We start from the raw sequence: 27,915 nt of genomic DNA, 5'->3' as shown, positions 1-27,915 counted from the left end.
ATATTAATTGTAGTAGCTTCTTACGGTTTTAATTTGCATTTCTCTAATGAGTAATGAATGATGTTGAGCACCTTTTCATGTGCTTGTTTGCCACTTGTGTATCTTTTTTTTTTTTTTTTTTTTTGAGACAGAGTCTCGCTCTGTTGCCCAGGCTGGAGTGCAGTGGCATGATCTCGGCTCACTGCAACCTCTACCTGCAGGGTTCAAGTGATTCTCCTGCCTCAGCCTCCTGAGTAGCTGGGATTACAGGTGCGCGCCAGCACGCCTGGCTAATTTTTTTGTATTTTTAGTAGACATAGCGTTTCACCATGTTGGCTAGGCTGGTCTCGAACTCCTGACCTCAGGTGATCCACCCATCTTGGCCTCCCAAAGTTCTGGGATTACAAGTGTGAGCCACCATGCCCGGCCTGTTTATCTTCTTTAGTAAAATGTGTGTTCAGATCTTTTGCCCATTTTTAAATTGGATTGTTTACTTATTAAGTTTTGACAATTTTTAACGTATTCTGGATATGAGTTCTTCACCAGGTACAAGATTTGCAGATGTTTTCTTCTGTTCTTTGGCTTATCTTTTCATTCACTTAACAGTATCTTCTGAAGAGCAGTTCTTAATTTTGATGAAGTCCAATTAATTTTTTCCTTTTTTGGATCATGCTTTTGTTGTCATATTAAAGGACTCTGCCTAACCCAGGGTCACTTAGAACTTCTCCTGTGTTTTTGTTTAAAGTTTTAACATTTTACCTTTTACATTCGTTTTTTTTTTTTTGAGACGGAGTCTTGCTTTGTCACCCAGGCTGGAGTGCAGTGGCATGATCTCGGCTCACTGCAACCTCTGCCTCCTGGTTTCAAGTGATTCTTCTGCCTCAGCCTCCCGAGTAGCTGGGACTACAGGAGTGCAACACCATGCCTGGCTAATTTTTGTATTTATTTTTAGTAGAGATGGGCTTTCACCACGTTGGCCAGGATGGTCTAAAACGCCTGATCTCGTGATCTGCCCCCCTTGGCTTCCCAAAGTGCTGGGAGTGCAGGGGTGAGCCACCGCGCCCAGCCTACCTTTTACATTTAGACCTTTTTTTTTTTTTAAGATGGAATCTTGCTGTGTCTTCCAGGCTGTAGTGCAGTGGTGTGATCTTGGTTCACTTCAACCTCTGCCTTTGGGGTTCAAGGAATTCTCCTGCCTCAGCCTCCTGAGTAGCTGAGATTATAGGTGTGTGTCACCATGCCCCGCTAATTTTTGTATTTTTAGTAGAGACAGTGTTTCACCATGTTGTCCAGGCTGGTCTCGAACTCCTGACCTCAGGTGATCCACCCATCTTGGCCTCCCAAAGTTCTGGGATTACAGGCGTGAGCCACCCTGCCCTGCCTATTTTTATGTTTTTAATTTCATTGAGTTCTGTTCTTTTTTTTTAATTCCTGATTTTACTTTGTTCCTTTTTTTACTTTCTTAAGGTGGAAGCTTAGGTTATTGATTTGAAACTTTTCTAATGAAATTATTTAATGCTATGAATTTATCAGTAAGCACTGCTTACTCCCCACAAATTTTGATATATTATATTTTAAAAAATTGTTCTACACCTCACCTGAATTTTTTTTAAATTGTTGATTTGTTGTATTTTTATTCAGTCCAAAATATTTTCTAATTTTTCTAATTTTTTTCTTTTATCCATGAGTTATTTAGAAATCTGCTTAATTTCCATGTTTTTGGGATTTTTCTGTTATGTTTCTGGTACAGATTTATAGTCTAATTCGGTTATAGTCAGATAACATGCCTTATATGATTTGTATGATTTCAATCCTTTTAAATTTGTTAAGGTTTGTTTTAAGACCCAAGATACAGTGTGTCTTGGGGAATTTTTCATGTGAACTTGAAAAATGTATGTATCGCCAGGTGTGGTGGCTTACACCTGTAATCCCAGCATTTTGGGAGACCGAGGTGGGCGGATCACCTGAGGTCAGGAGTTTAAGACCAGCCTGACCAACATGGAGAAACCTTGTCTCTACTAAAAATATAAAATTAGTTGGGCGTTGTAGTGCATGCCTGTAATCCCAGCTACTCGGGAGGCTGAAGCAGGAGAATCACTTGAACCTGGGAGGCGGAGGTTGCGGTGAGCCGAGATTGCGCCATTGCACTCCAGCCTGGGCAACTAGAGTGAAACTCTGTCTCCAAAAAAAAAAATAAATAAAATAATTTAGCCAGGTTTGGTTGGTGGCTAGTGCACCTGTAGTCCCAGCTACTTGGGAGGCTGAAGTGGGAGGATCATCTGAGCCTGAAGAGGTCGAGGCTGCAGTGAGCCATGATTATGCCACCGCACTCCGGCCTGGGTGACAGAGTGAGACCTTATTTCCAAAAACAAAAAAAGAAAATTCATGTGTAAGTTTTTGTGTGTACATATGTTTTCACTTCTCTTGGGTATTTACTTAGGAGTGAAATTGTTGGGTCATATGCCAGTTAAGCATACTCAGTAAGTTTAACCTTTTAAGGAGCTGCTAGACTGTTTTCCACAGTGGCTATACCATTTTACATTTCCATCAGCAATACATGAGAGTTTAAATTCCTCCATATTCTTGGCTGGGCACAGTGGCTTATGCCTGCAATCCTAGCACTTTGGGAGGCCAAGGCCGGTGGATCACTTGAGGTCAGCAGTTTGAGACCAGCCTGGCCATCATGGTGAAATCCTGTCCCTACCAAAAGATACAAAAATTAGCCAGACGTGGTGGTGTGTGCCTGAGTAGTAGTCACAGCTACTCAGGAGGCTAAGATGGGACAATTGCTTGAACCTGGGAGGTAGAGGTTGCAGTGAGCCAAGATGGCCCCACTGCACTCCAGCCTGGGAGATAGAGTAAGACTCTGTCTCAAAAAAAAAAAAAAAACAAAAAAGTTTTTTCCCTATATTCTCACCAATACTTTTAATTATCTATCTTTTAAATCATAGCCATCCTAGTGGACATGATGTTCAGCCCCTTTTTGTTTAGTTTTTACATGTTATATCATTTTCCATCCTTTTACTTTTAACTTACCTTATTATTATATTTGAAGTGAATTTCTTGTAGCCAGCATATAGTTGGTACTTATTTTTATCTATTCTAACAATCTCTAACCTTCAACTGGTGTATTTAGAACATTTATGTTCAATGTGATTATTGATACGTTTGGATTTAGGTCTACATTTTATTGTTTTCCCTTTTTTACCTGTTTTTCTTTTTTTTTTTTTTTTTGAGACAGAGTTTCACTCATGTTGCCCAGGCTGGAGTGCAATGGAGGGATCTCGGCTCACTGCAACCTCCACCTCCTGGGTTCAAGTGATTCTCCTGCCTGTGATCCCTGAGTAGCTGGGATTACAGGTACCCACCACCACACACGGCTACTTTTTGTATTTTTAGTACAGACGGGGTTTCGCCCTGTTGTCCAGGCTGGTCTTGAACTCTTGACCTCAGGTGATCTGCCCGCCTCTGCCTCCCTTTGTGCTGGGATTACAGGCTTGAGCCACCGTGCCTGGCCTTACCTCTGTTTTTTCTTCTTCTCTTTTTCCTTTCCTGCTGGTGTTGGTTTGTTTGAACATTTGTTAGTATTTCATTTTAATTTATGTGTATCTTCTTGAATATATCTCTTTGTGTATGGCTGTTTTAGTGGTTGCTTTAAGCAGTTGACTGTGTCTTTTGGTGTGGCTTTTCTAGTGGTTCCTGTGTAGATTACAATATATATAGTTGTCAAAATCTCCTTGGAATCAGTATTTTACCACTATAAGTGGAATGTGAAAACCTTATCATGTTGGGTTCTTGATCTTTCACCTTTATGTTGTAGTTGTCTTTACTATTACCTTTATGTTGAAAATTCCATTAGATAATATTATGATTTTTTTCAAACATTTTAAGGAATGCAGTAGGAGAAGAATATTTAATTATATTCACCTAGATATTTATTTCACCTTTGTATTCTGGATCTTCTGAGCTTTTTTTTTCTTTCTGTCTAAGAAACTCTTCTTGGAAATTATTTTAGAGAGGGTTTTCTTGCAACAAATTTTTTTTGTTTTCCTTTACCTGAGAATAGCTTTATTTCACCTTCATTCCTAAGGAATGTTTTTTTTTTTTTGGCTGAATATAGAATCTTTTTTATTTTGTTTTTTTGAGACACAGTCTCACTCTGTCACCCAGGCTGGAGTGCAGTGGCACAATCTCACAATCTCGGCTCACTGCAACCTTCGCCTCCTGGGCTCAAGTGATTCTTCTGCCTCAGCGTCCCGAGTAGCTGGGATTATAGGTGTCCACCACCACGCCCGGCTACTTTTTGTGTTTTTAGTAGAGATGGGGTTTCACCATGTTGGCCGCGCTGGTCTCGAATTCCTGACTTCGGATAATCTGCCTGCCTCAGCCTTCAAAAGTGCTGGGATAACAGGCGTGAGCCACTGCAGCCGGCCTGAATATAGAATTCTGAGCTAGCCGTTTCTTTCAGTACTTTAAAAATGTTATGGGCCGGGCACGGTGGCTCACGCCTGTAATCCCAGCACTTTGGGAGGCCAAGGCAGGCAGATCACGAGGTCAGGAGATCGAGACCATTCTGGCCAACATGGTGGGACCCCATCTCTACTAAAATACAAAAAATTAGCTGGGCGTGGTGGCATGCCCTTGTAGTTCCAGCTACTCAGGAGGCTGAGGCAGGGGAATAGCTTGAACCTGGGAGGCGGGGGTTGCAGTGGGCCGAGATCGCGCCACTGCATTCCAGCTTGGCGGCAGAGCAAGACTCCGTCTCAAAAAAAAAGTTACGTCACTTGTTTTTGACTTCCATGTTTTCTCATGAGGAATCTGCAGTCATTTGAATTGTTGTTTTCCTATGAATGCATCATTTTCCTGGATGCTTTTAAGATTTTTTTTCTTTGTCTTTTGTTTTTTGCAGTTTGCTTATGATGTGTGCTGTGGCTTGGATTTCTTTGGCTTATCCTATTTGGTGTTCATTGAACTTTTTGCATCTGTAAGCTTTTGTCTTTTGCCAGATTTGTGATATTTCTAGCTTTTGTTTCTTCTATTTTTTTCTGTATTACTGTCTTTCTCCTTTCCTTTTGGGAGTCTATATACGTGAAATGTCAATTTTTCTGTTGCTCCACAGGTCCCTGTGAACTCCACAGGTTCAAGTTTTTAAAAGTCATTTTTGTCTTTGTCGGCCAAATGTTATATTTCAATTGATCTGTCTTCAGATTCACTGACTTTTTTCTCTGTCACCTTCATTTTGCTGTTAAGTCCACACGTTGCAATTGGTTGACATGTCTTAATTTTTTACTGCATGATTTCTTTATTTACCATTACGATTTATTCTTTGTAGAAGGTAGTTCATTTGTCTGAATGGTTTTTCACAATGTGAACTTTCTAATTACATCTCTATAGTATTTAACATGTTTTCTGTCCCTTGTGTTGTCTGTAGGTTGGAAATTAGACCTAAATTAAGGGTAAGCAAACCACAGTCTATGGGTCAAATCTGGACCTCCTTTGTTTTTATAAATATTTGTTGAAATACAGCCACATTTATTCATTTGCATATTGTCTATGGCAGCTTAAGTGCTGCATTGGTAGAGTTGACTGGTTGTAACAGAGACTGTATGGCTGGCAAAGCCTAAAATATTTATTTTGTTTCTTTTTGTTTTTTGAGATGGAGTCTTGCTCTGTCGCCCAGGCTGGAGTGCTGGAGTGCAGTGGCGTGATCTCGGCTCACTGTAAGCTCTGCCTCCTGGGTTCACGCCATTCTCTTGCCTCAGCCTCCCGAGTAGCTGGGACTACATGTGCCCGCCACCATGCCCGGCTAATTTTTTGTATTTTTTAGTAGAGACGGGGTTTCACTGTGTTAGCCAGGATGCTCTCGATCTCCTGACCTCGTCATCCACCCACCTTGGCCTCCAAGAGTTCTGGGATTACAGGCGTGAGCCACCGCGCCTGACTATTCTGTTTCTTTTTTTTTTTTTTTTTTTTGAGACAGAGTCTTGCTCTGTCGCCCAGGCTGGAGTGCAGTGGTGTAATCTCGGGTCACTGCAAGCTCCACCTCCCAGGTTCACACCATTCTCCTGCCTCAGCCTCCCGAGTAGCTGGGACTACTGGTGCCCGCCACCATGCCCGGCTAATTTTTTGTTTTTTTTTAGTAGAGACAGGGTTTCACCGTGTTAGCCAGGATGGTCTCGATCTCCTGACCTCGTGATCCACCCGCCTCGGCCTCCCAAAGTGCTGGGATTACAGGTGTGAGCCACCGCGCCCAGCCACTATTCTGTTTCTTTATAGAAAACGGTTGCTGGCTGGGCATGGTGGCTCACACCTATAATCCCAGCACTTGGGAGGCCAAGGTGGAAGGTTTGCTTGAGCTCAAGAGTTTGAGACCAGCCTGGGCAACATGGTGAAACCCTGTGTCTACTAAAGACACAGAAAAATAGCCAGGTGTGGTGGTGTGTCCTTGTAATTCCAGTTACTCAGGAGGCTGAGGTGGGAGAATTGCCTGAGCCTGGGGAGGTTGAGGCTGCAGTGAGCTGTGATCACGCTGTTGCATTCCAGTATGGGTGACAGAAGGAAACCGTGTTTCCATAAAAAAAAGAAAAAGATTGCTGACCCTGGATTGAGAGATTTTTATTAGATTTTTTTTTTTGGCAAGTAAACTTATTAGGTGTTGGTGTATATTTGCATATGTGGCATAGAACATTTGGCATAGAACATTCATCTTTTTGTTATATTAACAGCCATTGAAGACCATTTCTTATACGTACTACTTTTTCATTGATCAGCTACATTTTTGGTGGTTACTTTTCCTACATTTTTGGTGGATGTTTTTGCTATATCATTATAGGTTACTATTTTTCTTTTACTATCTTCTGGCTTCCATTCTTTATCACTTATTGTTAGCTATAAGCCTTATTGTCGTCCTTTTAAAGGTAATCTGTCGCCTTGTATCCCGCATCCCTACTCCCTGGATGTTTTTGAGATTTTTCTGTTTTTCTTTTTTCTTTTTTTTGGGACGGAGTCTCACGCCGTCGCCCAGGCTGGAGTGCCATGCGCCATCTCTGCTCACTGCAACCTCTGCTTCCGGGGTTCAAGTGATTCTCCTGCCTCAGTCTCCTGAGTAGCTGGGATTACAGGCATGTGCCACCACACCTGGCTAATTTTTGTATTTTTAGTGGAGACGGGGTTTCACCATGTTGGCCAGGCTGGTCTCGAACTCCTGACCTTAGGTGATCCGCCTGCCTTGGCCTCCCAAAGTGCTGGTATTACAGGCATAAGCCACCACGCCCAGCTGATTTTTCTGTTTTTGTTTTTCATCAGATACACTATGATGTGTCTAGGTGAAGTTTTCTTTGCTTTCATCTGCCTTGAATTTATAGTGTTTCTTGAATCTGAGGCTTGGGTCCTTTGTCACTATTGGAGTATTCTTAGCCATATGCCATTTTTTCTTCTGCCCTATTCTCATTTCCTTTCCTCTCAGATTCCACATATGGATTGGGTATATATATATGTTTGTGTGTATGTATGTGTGTGTGTGTGTGTGTGTGTGTGTGTATGTATAGACTGTGTGTTAAAATTGTCTATGCATACACACTATAACCTCCAACTCCGGAGCTCACTATAACCTCCAACTCCCGGGTTCAAGCGATTCTCCTGCCTCAGCCTCCCAAGTAGCTGGGGTTACAGGCACCTGCCACCATGCCCGGCTAATTTTGTGTGTTTAGTAGAGATGGGGTTTCACCATGTTGGCCAGGCTGGTCTCGAACTCCTGTGGATATAGAGGGTTTTGTGTGTGTGTGTATGTATATATAGTCATACACTACATAACAATATTTCAGTTGAAATGTACCACATATACAATGGTGGTCCTATAAGATTATAATACTGTATTTTTACCTTTTCTTTGTATAGATATCTTTAGGGCTGGGCACAGTGGCTCATGCCTGTAATCCCAGCACTTTGGGAGGCCAAGGCAGGTGGATAACTTGAGCTCAGGAGTTCAAGACCAGCTTGGGCAGCCTGGCGAAACCCTGTCTCTACAAAAAAACCAAAAAAACAAAAATTAACCAGGCATGGTGGTGGCATGAGCCTGTCTAGCTACTGGAGAGGCTGGGGTGGGAGGATTGATTGAGCCAGGAGGCAAGGCTGCAGTAAGCCATGATTGTGCTACTGCTCTCCAGCCTGAGTTACAAGAGTGAGACCCTGTCTCAAAAAAAAAAAAAAAAAAATCTTTAGGTACACAGATACCATCGTGCTACAGTTGCCTCCAGTATTCGGTACAGTAAAATGCTGTACAGGTGTGTAGCCTAGGAGTAATAAGCCATACCATGTAGCCTAAGTGTGCAGTAGGCTCTACCATTTAGGTTTTTGTAAGTACACTCCATGATGACACATGACTGTGTGTGTGTATGTGTTACATCTTATATTCTGTGCTATATTCTGTCTTTTTTTTTGAGTCAGAGTTTTGCTCTTGTAGCCCAGGCTGGAGTGCAATGGCGCGATCTTGGCTCACTATAATCTCCACCTCCTGGGTTCAAGCAATTCTCCTGCCTCATCCTCCTGAGTAGCTGGAATTTCAGGTGCCCACCACCACGCCTGGCTAGTTTTTGTATTTTTAGTAAAGAGGGGTTTCACCATGTTGGCCAGGCTGGTCTCAAATTCCTGACCTCAGGTGATCCACCTGCCTTGGCCTCCCAAAGTGATAGGATTACAAGCGTGAGCCACCATGCCCGGCCCATATTATGTCTTTGATATTCTTTCCTGTTTTTAATTTTCCATTCTTTTGTCATTCTGTGTATAACAGGGATATTTTCTTCTGACTGTTCTTTGCTGATTTTTTTTTTTTATTTTTTGCTGTGTCTAGTCTGCTATCAAGCCCACCCTTGAATTTCCTAATTATTATATTTTTCAATTATGTTGTTTATTTTTATTTATTTATTTATTTTTGAGACAAGAGTCTTGTTCTGTTGCCTAGGCTGGAGTGCAGTGGCGTGATCTCGGCTCACTGCAAACTCCACCTCCCGGGTTCAAGCGATTCTCCTGCCTCAGCCTCCCAAATAGCTGGGATTACAGGCACTCGCCACCACAAAATTAGCCTGGCTAATTTTTGTGTTTTTAGTAGAGATGGGGTTTCACCGTGTTGGCCAGGCTGGTCTTGAACTCCTGACCTCAGGTGATCTGCCTGCCTCCGTCTCTCAAAGTGCTAGGATTATAGGTGTGAGCCACCGTGTCTGGACCGGTTTGTTTCTCTGTTGTAGTTTTCAGTTCTCTGCTAGAATTCTCCCACTTGTCATTGTCATTTCTGTCAGTTGTTTTGAAATCTTTTTCCTGATAATTCATTTATTTGGGTCTCCTGTCGGGTCTGTTTCTAAAGTCAATTTCTCCCCTTGGGTTTGGTTGTTTCCTTGAATGTCTGCTCATTTTTGGGTGCCAGAAATTGAACGTGAAAGACATTGGAGATAGTTTGAGGCCCTGAGTGATATCTCTAGAAACCTAAAACATCTATTTGTGATTTTTATAAGTTGTACTAGAAGAATAAACAGGCATGGGAGAAGAAGGAACCGGTAGGCCGAGGCAGGCGGATCACGAGGTCAGGAGATCAAGACCATCCTGGCTAACACAGTGAAACCCCATCTCTACTAAAAATACAAAAACAAAATTAGCTGGGTGTGGTGGTGGGTGCCTATAGGCCCAGCTACTTGGGAGGCTGAGGTGGGAGAATGGTGTGAACCTGGGAGGCAGAGCTTTCAGTGAGCCGAGATCGTGCCACTGCACTCCAGCCTGGGTGACAGAGTGAGACTCTGTCTCAAAAAAAAAAAAAAAAAAAAAGAAGGAACCGGTAAGAATCAGTTAATAGACTCATCCTGGGTTCTAGGTCTCCCAGAGAAGCAGTTAAGGGAAATGGGGAGAAAATCTCAAGGAATAAGGAGGGATACAGCTAAAAGGGTAGAAGGTTGGCATCAAAAAAGAGAATATTAGACCTTTAGATTAAAATCAAAAATAAAGGGAGCACTCTACCTGTAGAAAGTAATTGGTATACTTGTTCCTTGAGTTTAGATTAGGAATCAGTTACTTAGGGTTAAAAAGACTTGGTAGGTCTTCATGGATTTGATGTGGCAGTAGGTTAAGTTTTAAACGAAGTAACCATTTAGTAAATGGTGAAGAGCAGGAAGGGAATTTCAGGCTATACTGTACTTTGTAACTTACTTTGTTTTTCATGTTTCCTTTGAAATTATTTTTAGTCTCATTGGTCTAAAAATGTTTAGTGTTGTTAGGGGATGTGTAAAGACCAGAAGCCTCCATGCTTTTGCCATAGACACTACACAGCCTAGATGGGTTAATGGCTAGTAAACACCAAAACTCTCAAGTCCAATGAGTTAAAGAAACTTCTTGGGGATACTGATACCTGCCCACCCTACCTCACAGGTTTTCTGTAAAGATATAATGGGATGTATGAAATATTTTTAAAGATGTAAAAGTAGTATACAAATGTAGGATGGTTAAAAATCACATGGCTGGTAGAGAATTGCATAATGTATAATTACACTGAAGGGAAAATTTAAAAATTGATAGCTTATTACATTTGCATTGATTTTGTTAATATAATTTAATTGGGTTAAGTAAAATATATGACAAATTTATGTGTGAATTGGAAATTATCAGCATCAAAAGTTAATGTTACCTTTTTTTGCCTGAGGGCTTATACATATATTTTCATTATTTTTGAGAACATGAATTTCCTTTTGAAAAAGAGATAAAATATTATGAAAACAAAGGCATTGTCATAGTATATACACTTTCAGTTTTTATTTAGAGTCTACAATAAAATTTAAGCATTATGAATTATTGGATTATATGTCATTTTCTCTACGTCAAAAATAAGATAACCCCAGTCCTAAAGGAATGTTATAATTCATAGACAAAACATTATATTAAAATTTTATACTAAAGTATAAAATTATTTCTCTCTCTCTAGGCAAAATTTGGTTTCTCTAATATTACTGGAATTGATTACTCTCCTTCTGCAATTCAGCTTTCTGGAAGTATTATAGAAAAAGAAGGTTTATCTAATATTAAGTTAAAGGTAACTATTATTTATATTACTGTAATATTTACAATAGAGGTTAAATGTTTCTAGAGCATATTAATTGACAAGTTTTAAACTCACATAAATTAGGGATCAATCATAAATAATACAAATTGAAACATTTTTAAATAGCCATATTAAAAATTTAATCTAGTTGGTTTGGGGAAGTTATTTTTTCTTCTGTATGTTTGTTCATACACTGCTGCTCCTGATGTTTGCAAATACACATAATACTTAACTATGGATTAACCAGATCAAAAGGTTTTTTTTTTTTTTTTTTTTGAGACTGAGTCTCGCTCAGTTGCCCAGGCTGGAGTGCGGTGGCGCCATCTCGGCTTACTGCAAGCTCCGCCTCCCGGGTTCATGCCATTCTCCTGTCTCAGCCTCTGAAGTAGCTGGGACTACAGGCGCCTGCAGCCACGCCCAGCTAATTTTTTGTATTTTTAGTAGAGATGGGGTTTCACCGTGTTAGCCAGGACGGTCTTGATCTCCTGACCTCGTGATCTGCCCGCTTCGGCCTCCCAAAGTGCTGGGATTACAGGCGTGAGCCACCGCGCCCGGCCCAGATCAAAAGGTTTTAAATGCATCAAGTGGTATAATGTCGCCAAAAATCATTTAGTTTATTTTTGTGTCCTATGATCTGTGAGATGATGATTCCTAAATTTATATTTCTAGCCCAGGCCTCTCTTCTGAGCTCTAGAGTTATAGACAGGCATGCCCTGTTTTTTTGGCTTCCCAAATGGTATGTTTTTTGACAAAGGTTTGTGGCAAGCCTGTTGAGCCCCATCTGTTGACACCATTTTTTCAACAGCATGTTCTTACTTTGTATCTGTGTGTCACATTTTGGTAATTGTTGTAATATTTCAGAGCTTTTCATTATTATTTTATCTGTTACGGTGATTCATGATCATTGATCTTTGATATTACTATTGTAATTGTTTTGGCGCACCATGAACTGTGCCCACCTAAGATGGTGAGCTTAATTGATAAATGTATGTTCTGTCTGCTCTACCTACTGGCTGGTCTCCTATCTCCCTCCCTCCCCCTCAAGCCTCCTTCTTTCTTGGGACACAGCAATATTGAAATTAGGCCAATTAAAAACCTTACAGTGGGACAGGCACAGTGGCTAACGCCTGTAATCCCAACACTTTAGGAGGCTGAGGTGGGCAGATCACTTTGAGGTCAGGAGTTTGGGACTAGCCTGGGCAACATGGTGGAACCATATCTCCACCAAAAGTACAAAAAATAGCCAGGCGTGGTGGCGGGCACCTGTAGTCCCACCTACACTCCAGCCTGGACAACAGAGGGAGACTGTTTTAAAAAAAAAAACAGAGGCAGGAGGATCGCCTGAACCTGGAAGGTGGAGGTTGCAGTGAGCTAAGATTGTGCCACTGCACTCCAGCCTGGGTGACAGAGGGAGACTGCGTCTCAAAAAACAAAAAGAAAAAAACAAGGATAAAAAAATAAACAACCCCCACCTCAACACAGTGGCCTGTAAGTGTTCAGTTGAAAGGCAGAGTCACACATCTCTCACTTTAAATCAAAAGCTAGAAATGATTAAGCTTAGTGAGGAAGGCATGTTGAAATCCACAATAGGCCAAAAGCTAGGCCTCTTGTGACAAAATTTAGTCAAGTTGTGAATGCAAAACAAAATTTCTTTAAGGAAATTAAAAGTGGTATTTCAGTGAACACATGAATGATGAGAAAGTCAAACAGCCTTATTGCTGTTATGGAGAAAGTTTTAGTGTTCCAGATAGAAGATCAAACCAGCCATAGCATTCTCTCAAGCCAAAGCCTAATCCAGAGCAAGGCCTTGACTCTTTTCAATTCTATGAAGGCTGAGAGAGGTGAAGAAGCTGCAGAAGAAAAGTTTGAAGCTAGCAGTAGTTAGTTCATGAGATTTAAGAACAGAAGCCATCTTGGCTGGGCACAGTGGCTGACGCCTGTAATCCCAGCACTTTGGGAGGCCAAGGTGGGAGGATCATCTGAGGCCAGGAGTTTAAGACCAGTCTGGCTGACATGCTGAAACCATCTCTACTAAAAATACAGAAAGTTAGCCGGGCATGGTGGTGGGTGCCTGTAATCCCAGCTACTTGGGAGGCTGAAGTAGGAGAATCGCTTGAACCTTGGAAGCAGAGGTTGCAGTGAGCCAAGATCATGCCACTGCACTCCAGCCTGGGCAACAGAGCGAGACTCCATCTCAAAAAAAAAAAAAAAAAGAAAAAGAAAAGAAGCCATCTCCATGACATAAAAGTGCAAGATAAAGCACTAAGTACTGATGTAGAAGGTAGAAGGTGTAGCAAGTTAGCTAGGAAATAACCAGTGAAGCTAGCTAAACAACACACAGATTTCCAATGGAGATGAAATAGCCTTATATTGGAAGAAGATGCCATGTAGGAGTTACATAGCTAGAGAGGAGAAGTCAGTGCCTGGCTTTAAAGCTTCAGAGGAGAGGCTGACATTATTGTTAGAGGGGGCTAATGCAGCTGAAGACTTTAAGTTGAAGCCAATGCCCATTTCCCATTCTGAAAATCCGAGGGCCCGTAAGAATTATGCTAGATCTTCTTTGCATGAGCTCTATAAATGGAAAAACAAAGCCTGGATAACGGCACATCTGTTTACAGTATGGTTTACTGAATATTTTAAGCCCATTTTTGAGACCTACTGCCCCAAAAGAAAAAGACTCAAAAGTATTACTGTTCATTGACAATGCATGAATTCACCCAAGAGCTCTGATGGAGATGTATAAGAAGATTAATCTTGTTTTTTTTGAGACGGAGTTTTGTTCTATCACCCAGGCTGGAGTGTAGTGACTCGATCTCAGCTCACTGCAAGCTCTGCCTCCCAGGTTCATGCCATTCTCCTGCCTCAGCCTCCCAAGTAGCTGGGACTACAGGTACCTGCCACCACACCTGGCTAATTTTTTTGTATTTTTAGTAGAGACGGGGTTTCACCGTGTTAGCCAGGATGGTCTGGATCTCCTGACCTCGTGATCCGCCTGCCTCAGCCTCCCAAAGTGCTGGGATTACAGGCATGAGCCACCATGCCCAGCCGATTAATCTTGTTTTTATGCCTGTTAACACAGGATCTGTTCTGTAGCCCGTGATGGATCAAGGAGTAATTTCGACTTTCCAGTCTTAAATGTGTTATTTAAGAAATGCACTTCATAAGGCTATAGATGTCATAGATAGTGATTCCTCTGATGCATCTGGGCAAAGTAAATTGAAAACCTTCTGGAAATGGGCCAGGTGTGGTGGCTCACGCCTGTAATCCTAGCACCTTGGGAGGCTGAGGTGGGCGGATCACAAGGTCAGGAGATCAAGACCATCCTGGCTAACATGGTGAAACCCCATCTCTACTAAAAATACAAAAAATTAGCCGGGTGTGGTGGCAGGTGCCTGTAGTCTCAGCTACTTGGGAGGCTGAGGCAGGAGAATGGTGTGAACCTGGGAGGCGGAGCTTGCAGTGAGCTGAGATCTAGCCACTGCACTCCAGCCTGGGCGACAGAGCAAGACTCTGTCTCAAAAAAAAAAAAAAAAAAAAAGAAAACCTTCTGGAAATGATTCACCATTCTACATGTCGTGAAGAACATTTATAATTCATGGGAGGTCAGAATATCAACATTAACAGGAGTTTGGAAGAAGCTGATTCCAACCTCCCTAATGGATGACTTGGAGAGAGGTTCAAGATTTCAGTGGAGGAATTAACTGCAAATATAGTGGTAGTAGCAAACTAGAAGTGGAGCCTGAAGATGTAACTGAGTTGCTACAGTCCCTTGATAAAACTTGATCAGATAAGGAGTTGCTTCTTATGGTGGACGACCAAAGAAAGTGGTTTCTTGAGATGGAATCTACTGTGAACATTGTTGAAAAAGGATTTTGAATATTCCATAAACTTAGTTGATAAAGCAGTAGCAAGGTTTGAGAGCATTGCCTCCAGTATCAAAGGAAGTTCTACTGTGTGTAAAATGCTATCAAACAATATCATGTGCTCCAGAGAAATTTTTCATAAAAGGAAGAATCAGTCGATATGGCAAACTTTATTACTGTCTTATTTTAAGAAATTTTCACAGCCACCCCAGCCTTCAGCAACCACTACCTTGATCAGTCAGCAGGCATCCTCATCGAGGCAAGCCCCTCCAGCCAGAGAAAAGATTATGACTTACTCATGGTTTCGATGATGGCTTGTTAGTGTTTTTTAACAATAAAGTATTTTTTGTGGGGGATGGAGTCTTGCTCTATCACCCAGGCTGGAGTGCAGTGGTGCGGTCTTGGCTCACTGCAACCTCCGCCTCCTGGGTTCAAGTGATTCTCCTGCCTCAGCCTCCCGAGTAGCTGGGACTACAGGCACCCGCCACCACACCCAGCTAATTTTTGTATTTTTAGTAGAGTTGGGGTTTCACCATATTGGCCAGGCTGGTCTTGAACTCCTGACCTTGTGATCCACCCGCCTCGGTCCCCCAAAGTGCTGGGATTACAGGTGTGAGCTACCACGCCCGGCCATTTTTGTATTTTTTTAGTAGAGACGGGATTTCATCATGTTGGCCAGGCTGATATCGAACTCTTGACCTCAGATGATCCGTCCACCTTGGCCTCCCAAAGTGTTGGGATTACAGGCATGAGCCACCACTCCCGGCCTACAATAAAGTATTTTTTAAGGCACCCATTTTTTTTTTTTTTTGAGATGGAGTTTCACTCTTGTTGCCCCGGCTGGAATGCAATGGCGTGATCTTGGCTCACCACAACCTCTGCCTCCCGGTTTCAAGTGATTCTTCTGCCTCAGCCTCCTTGTAGCTGGGATTATAGGCATGTGCCACCATGCCCGGCTAATTTTTGTATTTTTAGTAGAGATAGGGTTTCACCATGTTGGTCAGGCTGGTCCCGAACTCCTGACCTCAGGTGATCCACCCACCTTGGCCTCCTAAAGTGCTGGGATTACAGGTGCGAGCCACCATGTCTGGCAAGGCACCCATTTTTTAAAAGGACATAATGCTATTGCACACTTAATAGACTATAATACAGTGTAAACATAACTTTTATATGCATTGGGAAACCAAAAATTTTGTGTGACTTGCTTCATTGTGATGTTTGCTTTGTTGTGTTGGTCTGGAACAGAACTTGCAATATCTCTGAGGGATGCCTGTAAAATCTGCCTATTCAAAACTTCCATTTGGAAAGCTAATAGTCTCTCAACTTAATAAGTCCAAAATGAAACTCTTGGTTTCCTCCTCAGACCTGATTTCCCCAGTCTTTCCCGTCTCTACTAATAACACTCCCATTTACCCTGTTGCATTTACCCAAAACCCAAGGAGTCATCCTTGATTCTTCTTTTTCCTTAAAGTCCTATATCCAATTCTGTTAGTTTTATTTATACATATATATTCCTATATATACATATATATATATATTTTTTTAATTTTTATTTTATTTTATTTTTTTTGTGGAGACAGTGTCTTGCCCTGTAGCCCAGGCTGGAGTGTGGTGGTGTTATTACAGCTCATTGCAGCCTCAGTCTCCTGGGCTCAAGTGATTCTTCCACCAAAGCCTCCAGAGTAGCTGGGACTATAGGCCTGCTTCACCACACCTAATTTTTTTGTAGAGATGGGGTTTTGCCATGTTGCCCAGGCTAGTCTTCAATTCCTGGCCTCAAGCAATCTGCCTGCCTCTGCTTTCCAAAGTGCTAGGATTACAGTTATGAGCCACTGCTTCTGGCCAGTTTTATCTTCAAAATATATCAAGAATGTGATCATTTCTTGTTATCTCAATTGCTCCCTGTGAAGTCCGAACCACCATTATTTCTTGTTTAAACTACTACAGTAGCCTTTGATTTTGCCTCTCCATTTCCACTCATGCTGCTCTGATGTTCTTTCACCACAGGGAAGCCAGAGTGATTTTTTATTTGTTATTTTTTGAGATGGAGGCTTTTTCTGTTGCCCAGGCTGGAGTGCAGTGGCACCATCCTGGCTCACTGCAACCTTGGCCTCCTGAGTTCAAGCAATTCTCATTCCTCAGCCTCCTGAGTAGCTGGGACTACAGGCATGCACCACCACACCCAGCTAATTTTCTTTGTATTTTTTTAGTAGAGATGGGATTTCAGCATGTTGGTCAGGCTGGCCTTGAACTCACAACCTAAGGTGATCTGCCTGCCTTGGCCTCCCAAAGTGTTGAGATGACAGGTGTGAGCCACTGCTCCCGGCCTAATTTTTGTATTTTTAGTAGAGACCGGGTTTCACCATGTTGGTCAAGCTGGTCTCAAACTCCTGACCTCAAGTGATCCACCTGCCTTGGCCTCCCAGAGTGCTGGGATTATGGGCATGAGCCACTGTGTCCAGCCCTGGCCAGATTTTTAAAAATGTATGTTCATGTCGCTTCCTTGCTCACAATCCTGAATTGACTTCCCCATTGTGTTGTAAATGGATTCTGAACCTCATCCAGCCTTACAAAGTCCCTCATTTCTTACCTTCTTCCTCGTTTATCATCAATACTCCGGTCACACTGGCTTTTCTTCTATTCCTGAAACATGTCAAGCTTATTTTGAGTCTGTATACTTGCTGCCCTCTGCCTAGAGTATTCTTGCCCCAGATCTTAGCATGTTTGATTCATTCTTATAATTCAGATCTTTGCTCAAATAACACCTTAGAGGAAACTTTATTTATTTATTTGTTTTTATTTTTTGAGACGGAGTTTTGCTCTTGTTGCCCAGGCTGTGCAATGGTATGATCTCGGCTCACCGCAACCTCCGTTTCCTGGGTTCAAACGATTCTCCTGCCTCAGCCTCCTGAGTAGCTGGGATTACTGGCATGCGCCACCACGCCCAGCTAATTTTTGTATTTTTAGTAGAGGCGGGGTTTGTCCATGTTGGTCAGGCTGGTCTCGAACTCTCGACCTCAGGTGATCTACCCGCCTCAGCCTCCCAAAGTGTTGGGATTATAGGTGTGAGCCACTGTGCCTGGCCAAGAAAAGTTTCTACTCTGTTTTCCAAACTGTTTCTCTTCCAAGTCACTTAATGTCTTATTTCTCTGGTTTTATTTTCTTCATGGCATTTTATCTGAAGTTACTTATTTAGCTTATTTATCTTTTATCTTTCTCTTTGTAGAATTAAAGGTATATTTTCTTTCTTTTCTTTTCTTTTTTTTTTTTTTTTTTTTTGAGGCAGAGTCTCGCTCTGTCGCCTAGACAGGAGTGCAGTGGCGTGATCTCTGCTCACTGCAACCTCTGCTTCCCAGTTCAAGCGATTCTCCTGCCTCAGCCTTCCAAGTAGCTGGGACTACAGGCACATGCCACCATGCCCAGCTAATTTTTTGTATTTTTAGTAGAGACAGCGTTTCACCTTGTTAGCCAGGATGGTCTTGATCTCCTGACCTCGTGATCCTCCCGCCTTGGCCTCTCAAAGTGCTGGGATTACAGGCGTGAGCCACCGCGCCTGGCTCTATTTTGTTTACTGTTATATCCAGGGTCTGAAAAGTACCTGACAATAGATGTCCACAAAATATTTGCTGAATAGATGAGTATTTTTATATAGGCATTTAGGATGAGGAAGCCTCTTCAAAGTTAGCTCTTCAGAGTGATAGTCATTATTTTGCTTCAGGTCTAGTAAATACTTTGGACGTGAAGGAAGGGAGAAGACCCACCTTCCAATATACATCAATAGTATATACATTTTTAGGTCAATAGAGTTTTAGATTAAACATGATTTACAATTGCTGTATTAAATTTGTATGGATAATTGTGAGCTAATTGCCTAATTATTTTTTTCAAAATGAGTTTTCAGAATTTTCATTGGTAAATTGTGAATATTTTATAAAATTGAGGCAGATTGCTATTTCCGATGCTTATTATGCATCAAGTTATTGACAGTGAATGAGATGGTGATGCATGACTTTACACCTCTAAAGTGCACGAAATTTACCAACTTAAGTAATTACAGTTTAAAAGTTATTTAATTTCTTAAGCCTTATGCCATTCATTATATCCATTAGTAATTTCGTAAGCTGCTTAGTCAAGACCCAAGAAATTCTTTTTTTTTTTTTTTTAAAGGCTGGTCAAGTGAAGCAGTGGTAATAGAGAAGGAAGGAATAAATTTGTAACAGGTTGTGATCGATTAGTTGTAAACACCACTGCACTCAGACCAGCCAAGGCCCAAGAACTTTTGATCTACCGTGTTTATTTTAGGTTACACACTAGGAATATAAGCTAAAAATCTTATTCCCGTAGCTGAGTGCTGTGGCCACATCTACTTAGGAGGCTGAGATGGGAGGATTGCTTAGCTCAGGTTTTCAAGTCTATCCCGGGCAACATAGCAAGACTCCTGTCTCCAAAAAATCTTATTTCCGGTGAACTTAGTTCCAAATAAATTGTCATTTTTAAGAATATGTAAAATTTTCTACTTTTTGACAGAAACAGGTTTTTCATAAACTAGGCTCGTGAGCTCCATAATGTGCTGGTATTATTAGGGAATATGGCTGGCTTTTGATTTGTTTCCAAATTTGTAGAGATTTGGAATGTTCAGGAAATATCAGTCTCTCTTATTAATCTTGGCTTTAATGATCTTGGAATGAAGCTCATAAAAGTTAGCTATAAAGTTGAAAATATGTTTATTATATGTAAAATGCCATTATAATTAATGGGTCCTTTTATTAATAACCTTTTACAGGTTGTCACTTATATTCTGTAAGAATTTTGTTTTAATTGTTCTCACATAGACGTTGACTTTTAATATAGGTAGAAGACTTTTTGAATCTCTCCACACAGCTGTCTGGATTTCATATTTGTATTGACAAAGGGACTTTTGATGCCATAAGCCTTAATCCTGACAATGCAATTGAGAAGAGGAAGCAATATGTGAAATCTCTCTCCAGGGTGTTGAAAGTAAAAGGCTTTTTTCTAATAACGTCATGTAATTGGACCAAGGAAGAGTTGCTAAATGAATTCAGTGAAGGTAAATGACTATATGGTGTTTAAATGTGTGCTTACCTCAGGTTTCATGTACTTAAATAAGTTTTCTCCCCGTTTTGTGTTATAGTGTTTTACTTTTCTATTTGTGGGAATTGCCTGCTTTTTTCTCTGTTAATTACCTTGACAATAACTTTTGACTGTATATGCAAAGCACAGAGAAATAACATTGGTTGAGATCCAGAGATCTTTTAAAAAATTTTCTGAGAAACGTTGGCAGTTAAATACTAACATTTATGAGCCTGTAAAAATTAAGTTCTCAGCCTGGGCAACGTGGCGAAACCCTGTGTCTGCTAAAAATACAAAAAATTAGCTGGGATTGGTGGCGCGTGCCTGTAGTCCCAGCTACTCAGGAGGCTGAGGTGAGAGGATCGCATAAGCCCAGGAGGCGGAGGTTGCAGTGAGTCGAGATTGCGCCACTGCACTCCAGCCTGGGTGACAGAGTGAGACATATCTAAACAACAAAAAAGAAAAACTTAAGTTCTCTATTTGAGTCATACAATCTTTTATTTAAGGTATATAATCTATCATTTATAGAATCAAACAAAAAGCACATATATTGTGCTTCTGACTTCAGTGCACTGATTTACTGGCAAATCCATAATAATGCAAATGGAAGAAGTACTTTTGTCTTACATGCTGAGAGTTTTGATATTATAGATACTTTAGCTGTCTTGCCCTAGTGGTCATTTAGGTCTTCAGAGATTATAGAACAGTTCTTGTTTTCAGAGGATATAGAACAATTATTTTTAAGATTGCACAGAATTAAAATGTAGGGAATTGATGGAAGATTCTGGTGCTGAGGCAGGCTCCTTTTTTGCCTAGTTAGCAAAGTGTAATTAGTGCCGTATCTACTTAGTGGAGATCTTGTGAGAACTGAGAATCTGTAATCTATACACAAAATATTTTGAGTTCTCTGGCAGACTGTTCCTTGCATTTTTTAAGAAATATTTTATCTGCCAGTTTTTTATGTAGTGCACAGGCATTTCTGGGAAAGTATCTTGAGAATCTACAGATATTTGCTTGTTTTTTCTTAGAATCCTTTTCAGATTAGTTTTTTTTTTTTTTTTTGATCCTGTACTTTTTAAAGGATAGGATAAATTTTCAGGATGGAGTCTTGGGTAAATAATATGGTACTCAATATTTGGTTAAATTTTGAACCTCAGTTGTCACAAGCTAATGGAAAGTGAATTACCTCAAGAGAATAGTTTACTGTGTACCATTTATAACCGTTTTGGATATACCTTATTTTAGAGTTTGTTTTCTTTTTAGTATTAAGGGAATAGGCTGGGAGAACACTTAACACATGTCCTTTTGTGTGTGTTCAATGGCTTTGACAGATTATATAATGTAAAACCTGAAGTGTTTGAGGCTTGAAATATGAGCTTATGGCTTCATTACTATTGCCTCTGGAAAACAAGAATTGTATGTGATTTATTGTCTTTTATTTCATGCCATTTATTTTATTATCTTCCATGTTAAATTTGTTTCCTTTAGAACTGTTGAGGCCCTGTATCAATAAGCCTTTCCTCTTCCTGAACTTTGACAGTTTTAATAAATGCTCAAAGTTACACTGTGTAGGGCAAGTTTCTTTCCTGGTTTTTAAATACAGGTGTTCTTTTTTACTCCTAGAACCAGCAGACAAAAACATATTTGTCTGTCTTTGATAATGAGGAACAGACTTTAGCCTGGTTAGAGTACTTAAAAATGTGTCTTTGTCTGAAAACTATTGAGTAAACTATGTTCAATTTTAGAACAAAATACAGAATTTAAGTGAAATGTTATAATGGGAAATGTTATATAAATAATTATATACAATTGAAAACATTTTTTAGGCATGAGTCCCTTAGAAAATGGTATTTGGAGTTAGATATGGGACAGTAACAGAATACATTGCCCTGCGTCACTGCCAGAGGTCTTGTTCCTGACTACTCATACTGGCTGCCACATTCTCTTTGCATAAAATAAAGCTTGTTTCACCAATCTTTTAAGATTCTTTCTTATTTGAACTATAAATGTTCATAAAACTGTTGAAACAGATCTTGCATTTTTTCCTTGATACCCCTGATTATACAAATACTTTGTGTTGTAATTTTTTTGGTGAGGGTTACCTGGAACCAGTTGCCCATGTTCTAATTTGATGTCGAAGGGAATTGACTTTATGACAATGAATGAACGAAAACAATAACCACCCATCTTACTTCAGAAGCAATTTAAGGGAGTCTTTCTGAATCTATTCAGGTTTGGGGAACTATCCTTTAAAAGAAAAAGTAATTCAAATTTATTATCTAAATAATTGAAAAATATCAACGTCAACACATAAGCATACAGATTAAAATAATTAAGACAATTTGTTTACCATCAGTGGAGTACAACCACTATTAATATTTTGGTATATTCTATTTTGAAATATAATAACTCCAATTCTGTAGGGTTAGTTCAGGGAGTTAAAAAGTTACTCCTGGAAAATTCATACAGACAGAAAATTTTTATTATTAAATATCCAAAGCATTTGTAAAATTTTTGAAAACAAATATGGGTGTATAACTATGTATGTATCCAGCACAATGCCTGCATTTTCCAGCATTAAGATACATCATATTATTTTATTAAAAGGAATGTCCTAATTTGGAAAAGTTTTCTTACGATAAGCTTTTAATAAGCTTTATAATATTGAGTTATTATGATTTGGTGAAGTTAGATAACATGAATTAGGATGTATAATGAAATAGTATGATAGACCAATTGATGCAATAATATAATTTTTATTTTTATTTTTGAAATGGTCTCTCTCTCTCTGTTGCCCAGGTTGGAGTACAGTGGCAGGATTTTGGCTCACTGCAGCCTTGACTTCCTGGGCTCAAGTGATCTTTTCCACTTCAGCCTCCTGAGTAGGTGGAACTATAGGCACATATCATCATGCCTGGATAATTTTTATATTTTTAGCAGAGACGAGGTTTTGCCATGTTGTCCAGGTTGGTCTGGAACTCCTGGGCTCAAGTGATTCTCCCACCTGGCCTCCCAAAGTGCTGGGATTATACCATGCCAGGCCCTCGTTGGCATTTTAGTAAGTGACCTTCCAGCTTTATTTGTTTTATTTTTTAAAAGCAAACTAATATAACATTTTATTTCATAGTTTAGGAAAATACTACATTACCTTATTTGGATCTTTACAAAATCACAGTGAATTTGATGGGGTGGTGTGGTGCATTGGTATTAGTAGCTTAAGGCTGGGATTAGAGGCCTGAGCCACTGCACCCGGCCAGTATACATCACTTAAAACATTTTTTTCTGTTTACAAGAGTTATTTGAGCTCAAAGCATGAAAATTTAGAAAAATACAGAACCCCACCCCTGCCTCAAGAAAAAAATATTCCAAAACTGATAGGTCCATCAATGAGGGAAAACCTTGATTGGTGTTTTATTTTACTTTAATTTTAAAATTTATTTTGAGACAGAGTCTGGCTCTGTTGCCTAGGCTGGAGTGCAGTGGCATAATCTCGGCTCACCACAGCCTCCATCATCCGGGCATCTCCCACTTCAGCCTCCCAAGTAGCTGGGACTACAGGCGCACAGGCGCAGGCCACCACAATGGCTTATTTTTGTATTTTTTTAGAGATGGGGTTTTGCCATGTTGCCCAGGCTGGTCTTGAATACCTGGCCTCAAGTGATAGAAAGTGCATAGAAATCAGGATCATGGTAGAGGTAACTTGACAGTCTATCTCATTTAGTAAGTGGTGAAGCTGAGACTTCACCTAGGATTTTAGATTCCAAGTTAATTTTTTTTAAACCATACTGTGATGCTTTGAAAGTTACTAGTTCCTTGTCTTCCAGGCCCTTTATTAGTTCGTTTAGTTTGAGTCTTCATCTTTGTTATAAATTACTGTTTTTAATTCTGCTGAAATACATATACCATTTTATAACCATTTTTAAGTGTACACTTATGTGGTATTAAGTACATTTACATTTTTTTGTGCAATTGTCATCACTACCCTTCTCCAGAACTTCTTCTACAAGTTCATTTATATTTCCAAGTTATTTTGCCTTTCTGTATTAAGTGCTTTTATATGTGTGGTGTGAATTAATAAGATTACTACATATAAAGCACTCAAAATAATGCCTGGCACTTAGCAAGAACTCAACACAGGGCCAGGCGATGTTGTTCACGCCTGTAATCCTAGCACTTTGGGAGGCTGAGGTGGGTGGATCACTTGAGATCAGGCGTTCCAGACCAGCCTGGCCAACATGGCGAAACCCCGTCTCTACTAAAATATGAAAAATTAGCCAGGTGTGGTGGTGCGTAACTGTAATTCTAGCTACTTGGGAGGCTGAAGTGAGAATCGCTTGAACTCTGGAGGCAGAGGTTGCAGTGAGCTGAGCTTGTGCCACTGCACTCCAGCCTCGGTGATGGAGTGAGACTCCGTCTCAAAAAGCAAACAAACAAACAAAAAAACTTGACACATGCTAGCTGCTTCCTACAAACCAGGTGATAGAGGCTAACAGAGATACAGCTTTGCAGGGATGACATACAGGAAGTGGAGGAAATGGGAGGTGGATGGAAAGCCTGTTTTTTCCAATTTGTTTTTGGTCTTGTCTTTTCCTTGTTAAATTCAAAGTGATTTTGGATGACCATACATATGCTGTACATACATAGTAGAATTGAAAACTCATGAAGTGAAATTCAGCACAATTTAGAGTTTGGAATCATAGTTTTACAAAGGGTTCAAAGGTACAATGTTAATGCATGCATATAAATAAATGTAAGTATGAGACTCAATTATTAATAAAAGTATTTAAATTTTGTCTGACAGGATTTGAACTTTTCGAAGAGCTGCCAACACCCAAGTTCAGCTTTGGAGGCAGATCTGGAAACAGTGTAGCAGCATTGGTTTTCCAAAAAATGTGAGACTTTTTCTTGGACAAATTCAGGTAGCTACACAGAATCTACACAGCAAAGTTAACCTGACACAGAAAATCCTTGTGCAAATAAATGCTTAGTAAGTACACAGGATGCACATGTTGAATAGAGTATACTGGATTGGTGAAAGAAAATAATAATAATGAGCATCTAAGTGGTTGGGTTTTAGAGATCAATCAAGAATAATTTTAATTTTCTTTTGTATTTGAAATGTGAATAGTTTTCTTTTTGATTAAAAAAATTTCCTGTAACTGCTAAACAGTTAAAAACTTTAAAGTAGTAAATGAGTTTATAGAAAGCATGTATTCTTGATTTTTGTGCCTTGGTAAAGTTGATAACTATTTATGAATATTTGACCAAATTATTCCAGCATCAGAATAATAAGCAAAATAACTTTGTTAGTGTTTTGTTAGACTGTTTATGAAATATAACAAGAAATACTATTTTGTGTTGGATGGTGGTTATTTTTAAACTTAATTAATACCTGTGAAAAGGCCTCTTACCTTTATGTATATAATTAAACAAAATCAGAGAAATGTATCAGTTGCTCAAGTTATCAAGCCTGCATTTTGCAGCTATGGTCTTCTACACACTGTAAGGGTAGTAGAAGGAAAGAGAACTAAGGAGTGTTATTATTTGCTAGCGCTATGTTAAGTTGTCTTATTAAGTAATTGAATCCTTTCAATATCTTCTTGAGGTATGTATTGCTTGTTCTTGTTTCTACTTATAAGGAAAATGAAGCTGAGAGAAGTGAAGTCACTTTTATGAGGTTCAACAGTACAGATGGAGCCAGGATTTTTATCTGGGTCTGTCTGACTTTAAAACACATACTCTTCTCCTAGCATATTCTGCCTCACAGGTGCTAAGTCTCTGCCTTTGTAGCATTTGCAGTACAGCTGGAGACCCATGATGATTACATATAAAGTTCAGTTAGAAAAGATAGGTAGTTATTTTATTAGTGTTCATCTGTGGAGTATCATAATAGCAGTCAGCCAACTCCGTCTCATATCATCCTTCATTACTTTTCCCCATCCCCCTACTCAAAGACTTGCCTCTGTTAAGAATTTTGTCATTCTTCTGTGAAAGGGTAGTGTAAGTTATATAAGCCTGCAGTGATATATGCACAAAGATGTTCTAGTTAGGGGCTAATTTAGCAAGAGAAACAGTTTATTAATGTTTTTGAAAAGATAAGTCATATTTATACTTAATACCATTTTGTATTTGTGGTAGTATTTTAATATTGGAGCCAAATACAAATTTTTGCATAATTTTTTGATGATTTTCAGCTTTGTGGGCCTATTGGGTTACATAAGTGACTTTTTGTTTATTTGGCAAATGTTACTCCTGTATTGAGTAAGTCTAACATTACGTCCCTTTTCTTTTTGGGGAGGGGTAGACGGAGGAGTGAGTTTTTCATTTAGATCAACATTGATCAACCATTAAGACAAGATAGTTGAAGGACATGTACGTGGACTGTCAACAAAAATAACATTTTTTGAAAAGCTTTTATTTTCAACATGTAAAAAGTGAGAAATTACTTCAAAATGTATGCAATTTAAATTTTTTACAAAATTGTGTTGATTTTACAAGACAGGAGATCTTAAACTGTAGAAAGTTTTATAGTTTTTGAGATCGGGTCTTTGTTTTTTTTTCACATTAATATTCTTTGATTTCAAATATAACATAGATAAGTACTCTTAGAATTTTGAGTTAAGTATATGCTATTTTAATGTGCTAATCCTACAAACTAGGCTTTCTGTGTGACTAGACTGAGATGTTGAGTTTGATTCACAAAAAGCTTGGAATAGTTCTTTGTTGAAAAGCTTTTCGAGTCACTATTTGGGGCATGTTTGTGCCATTTGCAAAGGTGAAGGTTTTCTTTTCTTTTCTTTTTTTTTTTAACCATAGAGCTTTTGATAAGGTTAGGAAAAGGAAGTTGTCATCTCTTCTTATTACTCTAATCCTGCTGGAAGCTGGCTTCTTAGGGACTAAAACCAGAACAAATGGAAGGTCCAAAAATGCTAATAAGAAATTAGTATTTTCACATAATACCAAACTGTAAAAACCAGGCCAGCAAATGTCCCTAGGTTCCTGAAACAAACCATAAATACATTATTTAACTTAGTATTGTTAAATTGTATAAATATGTGGGTAACTGTGACAGAAATTATGCACTTATAAAAAGGAGCAGTAAGTTACATAGTTAATGCTGTTTTCTGTGGATAAGAAGTTGGAATTGTGATTTCATTTAATCGAAAGACGCTTATTTTGAGGAAACTTGTTTGAAATGCAAACGCGATTTCTCTGTGGAGCCTGCACGGAATTGCTGCTTTTCACTATGATTATTGCTGCATAACAGGCCACTTCTGTGTGTAGGAAGTGCGTGTGCAAGTCCAAAGGGAATTGAGGCCTGAATGGGTAGGTTACACCAATTAACAAATACAAAGTTTTCAGTACATTTTGTTTTAAGCCAGGTGCACAAGTTAGAGTTGCTTTTTGGGACTGGCATTTATGTATGTGAGAATCAAACCTGATATCACTCTTGGCAGCCTGACTAAAGCCATTTAAAAATAAGTACAAACTGTCCTTGAATGATTTTTTTCCCATTGTAGTAGCACTGAGTTTTCCTTTTTTCTTTATCTGTGGTATGCATGCAATCTTCTGGGTTTTTTTTCTTTTTGAAGAAATAAGAGAGCTAAGTATATACAAAAGACTTTTAGTCTTTTTATGAATCATGTGCTTCAGTGGACTTACTTATTTTAAAATTTCCATGATACTGTAATGCGGTACTGTATGTTGACCTCAATTCACATTTATCCAGAGTATAATAGAAACCTCAATTTTTAAGGAACCTACATTAGTAGTTAAGTTTCTTATGGCCTTGAAATAATTTTCTTCAAATTGGTATACAAAGAAATAGCGTATTCCTGCCTATGTTAATGACTTTCGTTTATGTTCTTTTAAGTAATTTTATTTTACGAATTGTATGTGTGTGTA

General features: G+C 39.6%; 1 protein-coding gene across 4 annotated transcripts in view; it reads left to right on the top strand.

Annotated features, from left to right (window-relative positions):
- EEF1AKMT2 (EEF1A lysine methyltransferase 2) overlaps window positions 1-27,915 on the top strand; it is a 48,236-nt gene that overhangs the window by 8,250 nt on the left and 12,071 nt on the right. For 2 of the 4 annotated variants that reach the window (XM_054503291.2, XM_054503293.2), the window contains 3 exons: window positions 10,940-11,047; window positions 19,771-19,987; window positions 24,812-25,361. In XM_054503291.2, coding sequence (XP_054359266.2) covers window positions 10,940-11,047; window positions 19,771-19,987; window positions 24,812-24,906 — 420 coding nt within the window. In that variant the 3' untranslated portion in view covers window positions 24,907-25,361. Of the gene's footprint in view, window positions 1-10,939; window positions 11,048-19,770; window positions 19,988-24,811; window positions 25,362-27,915 lie in introns of those variants that run through there. The other 2 variants (XR_010127486.1, XM_063670372.1) reach the window with 2 other exon arrangements.

The sequence above is a fragment of the Pongo pygmaeus genome, chromosome 8 (genome assembly GCF_028885625.2).
Source record: "Pongo pygmaeus isolate AG05252 chromosome 8, NHGRI_mPonPyg2-v2.0_pri, whole genome shotgun sequence".
In the NCBI taxonomy this organism is placed as follows: Eukaryota; Metazoa; Chordata; class Mammalia; order Primates; family Hominidae; genus Pongo; species Pongo pygmaeus.
This window is presented reverse-complemented; position numbering and strand designations above follow the sequence as displayed.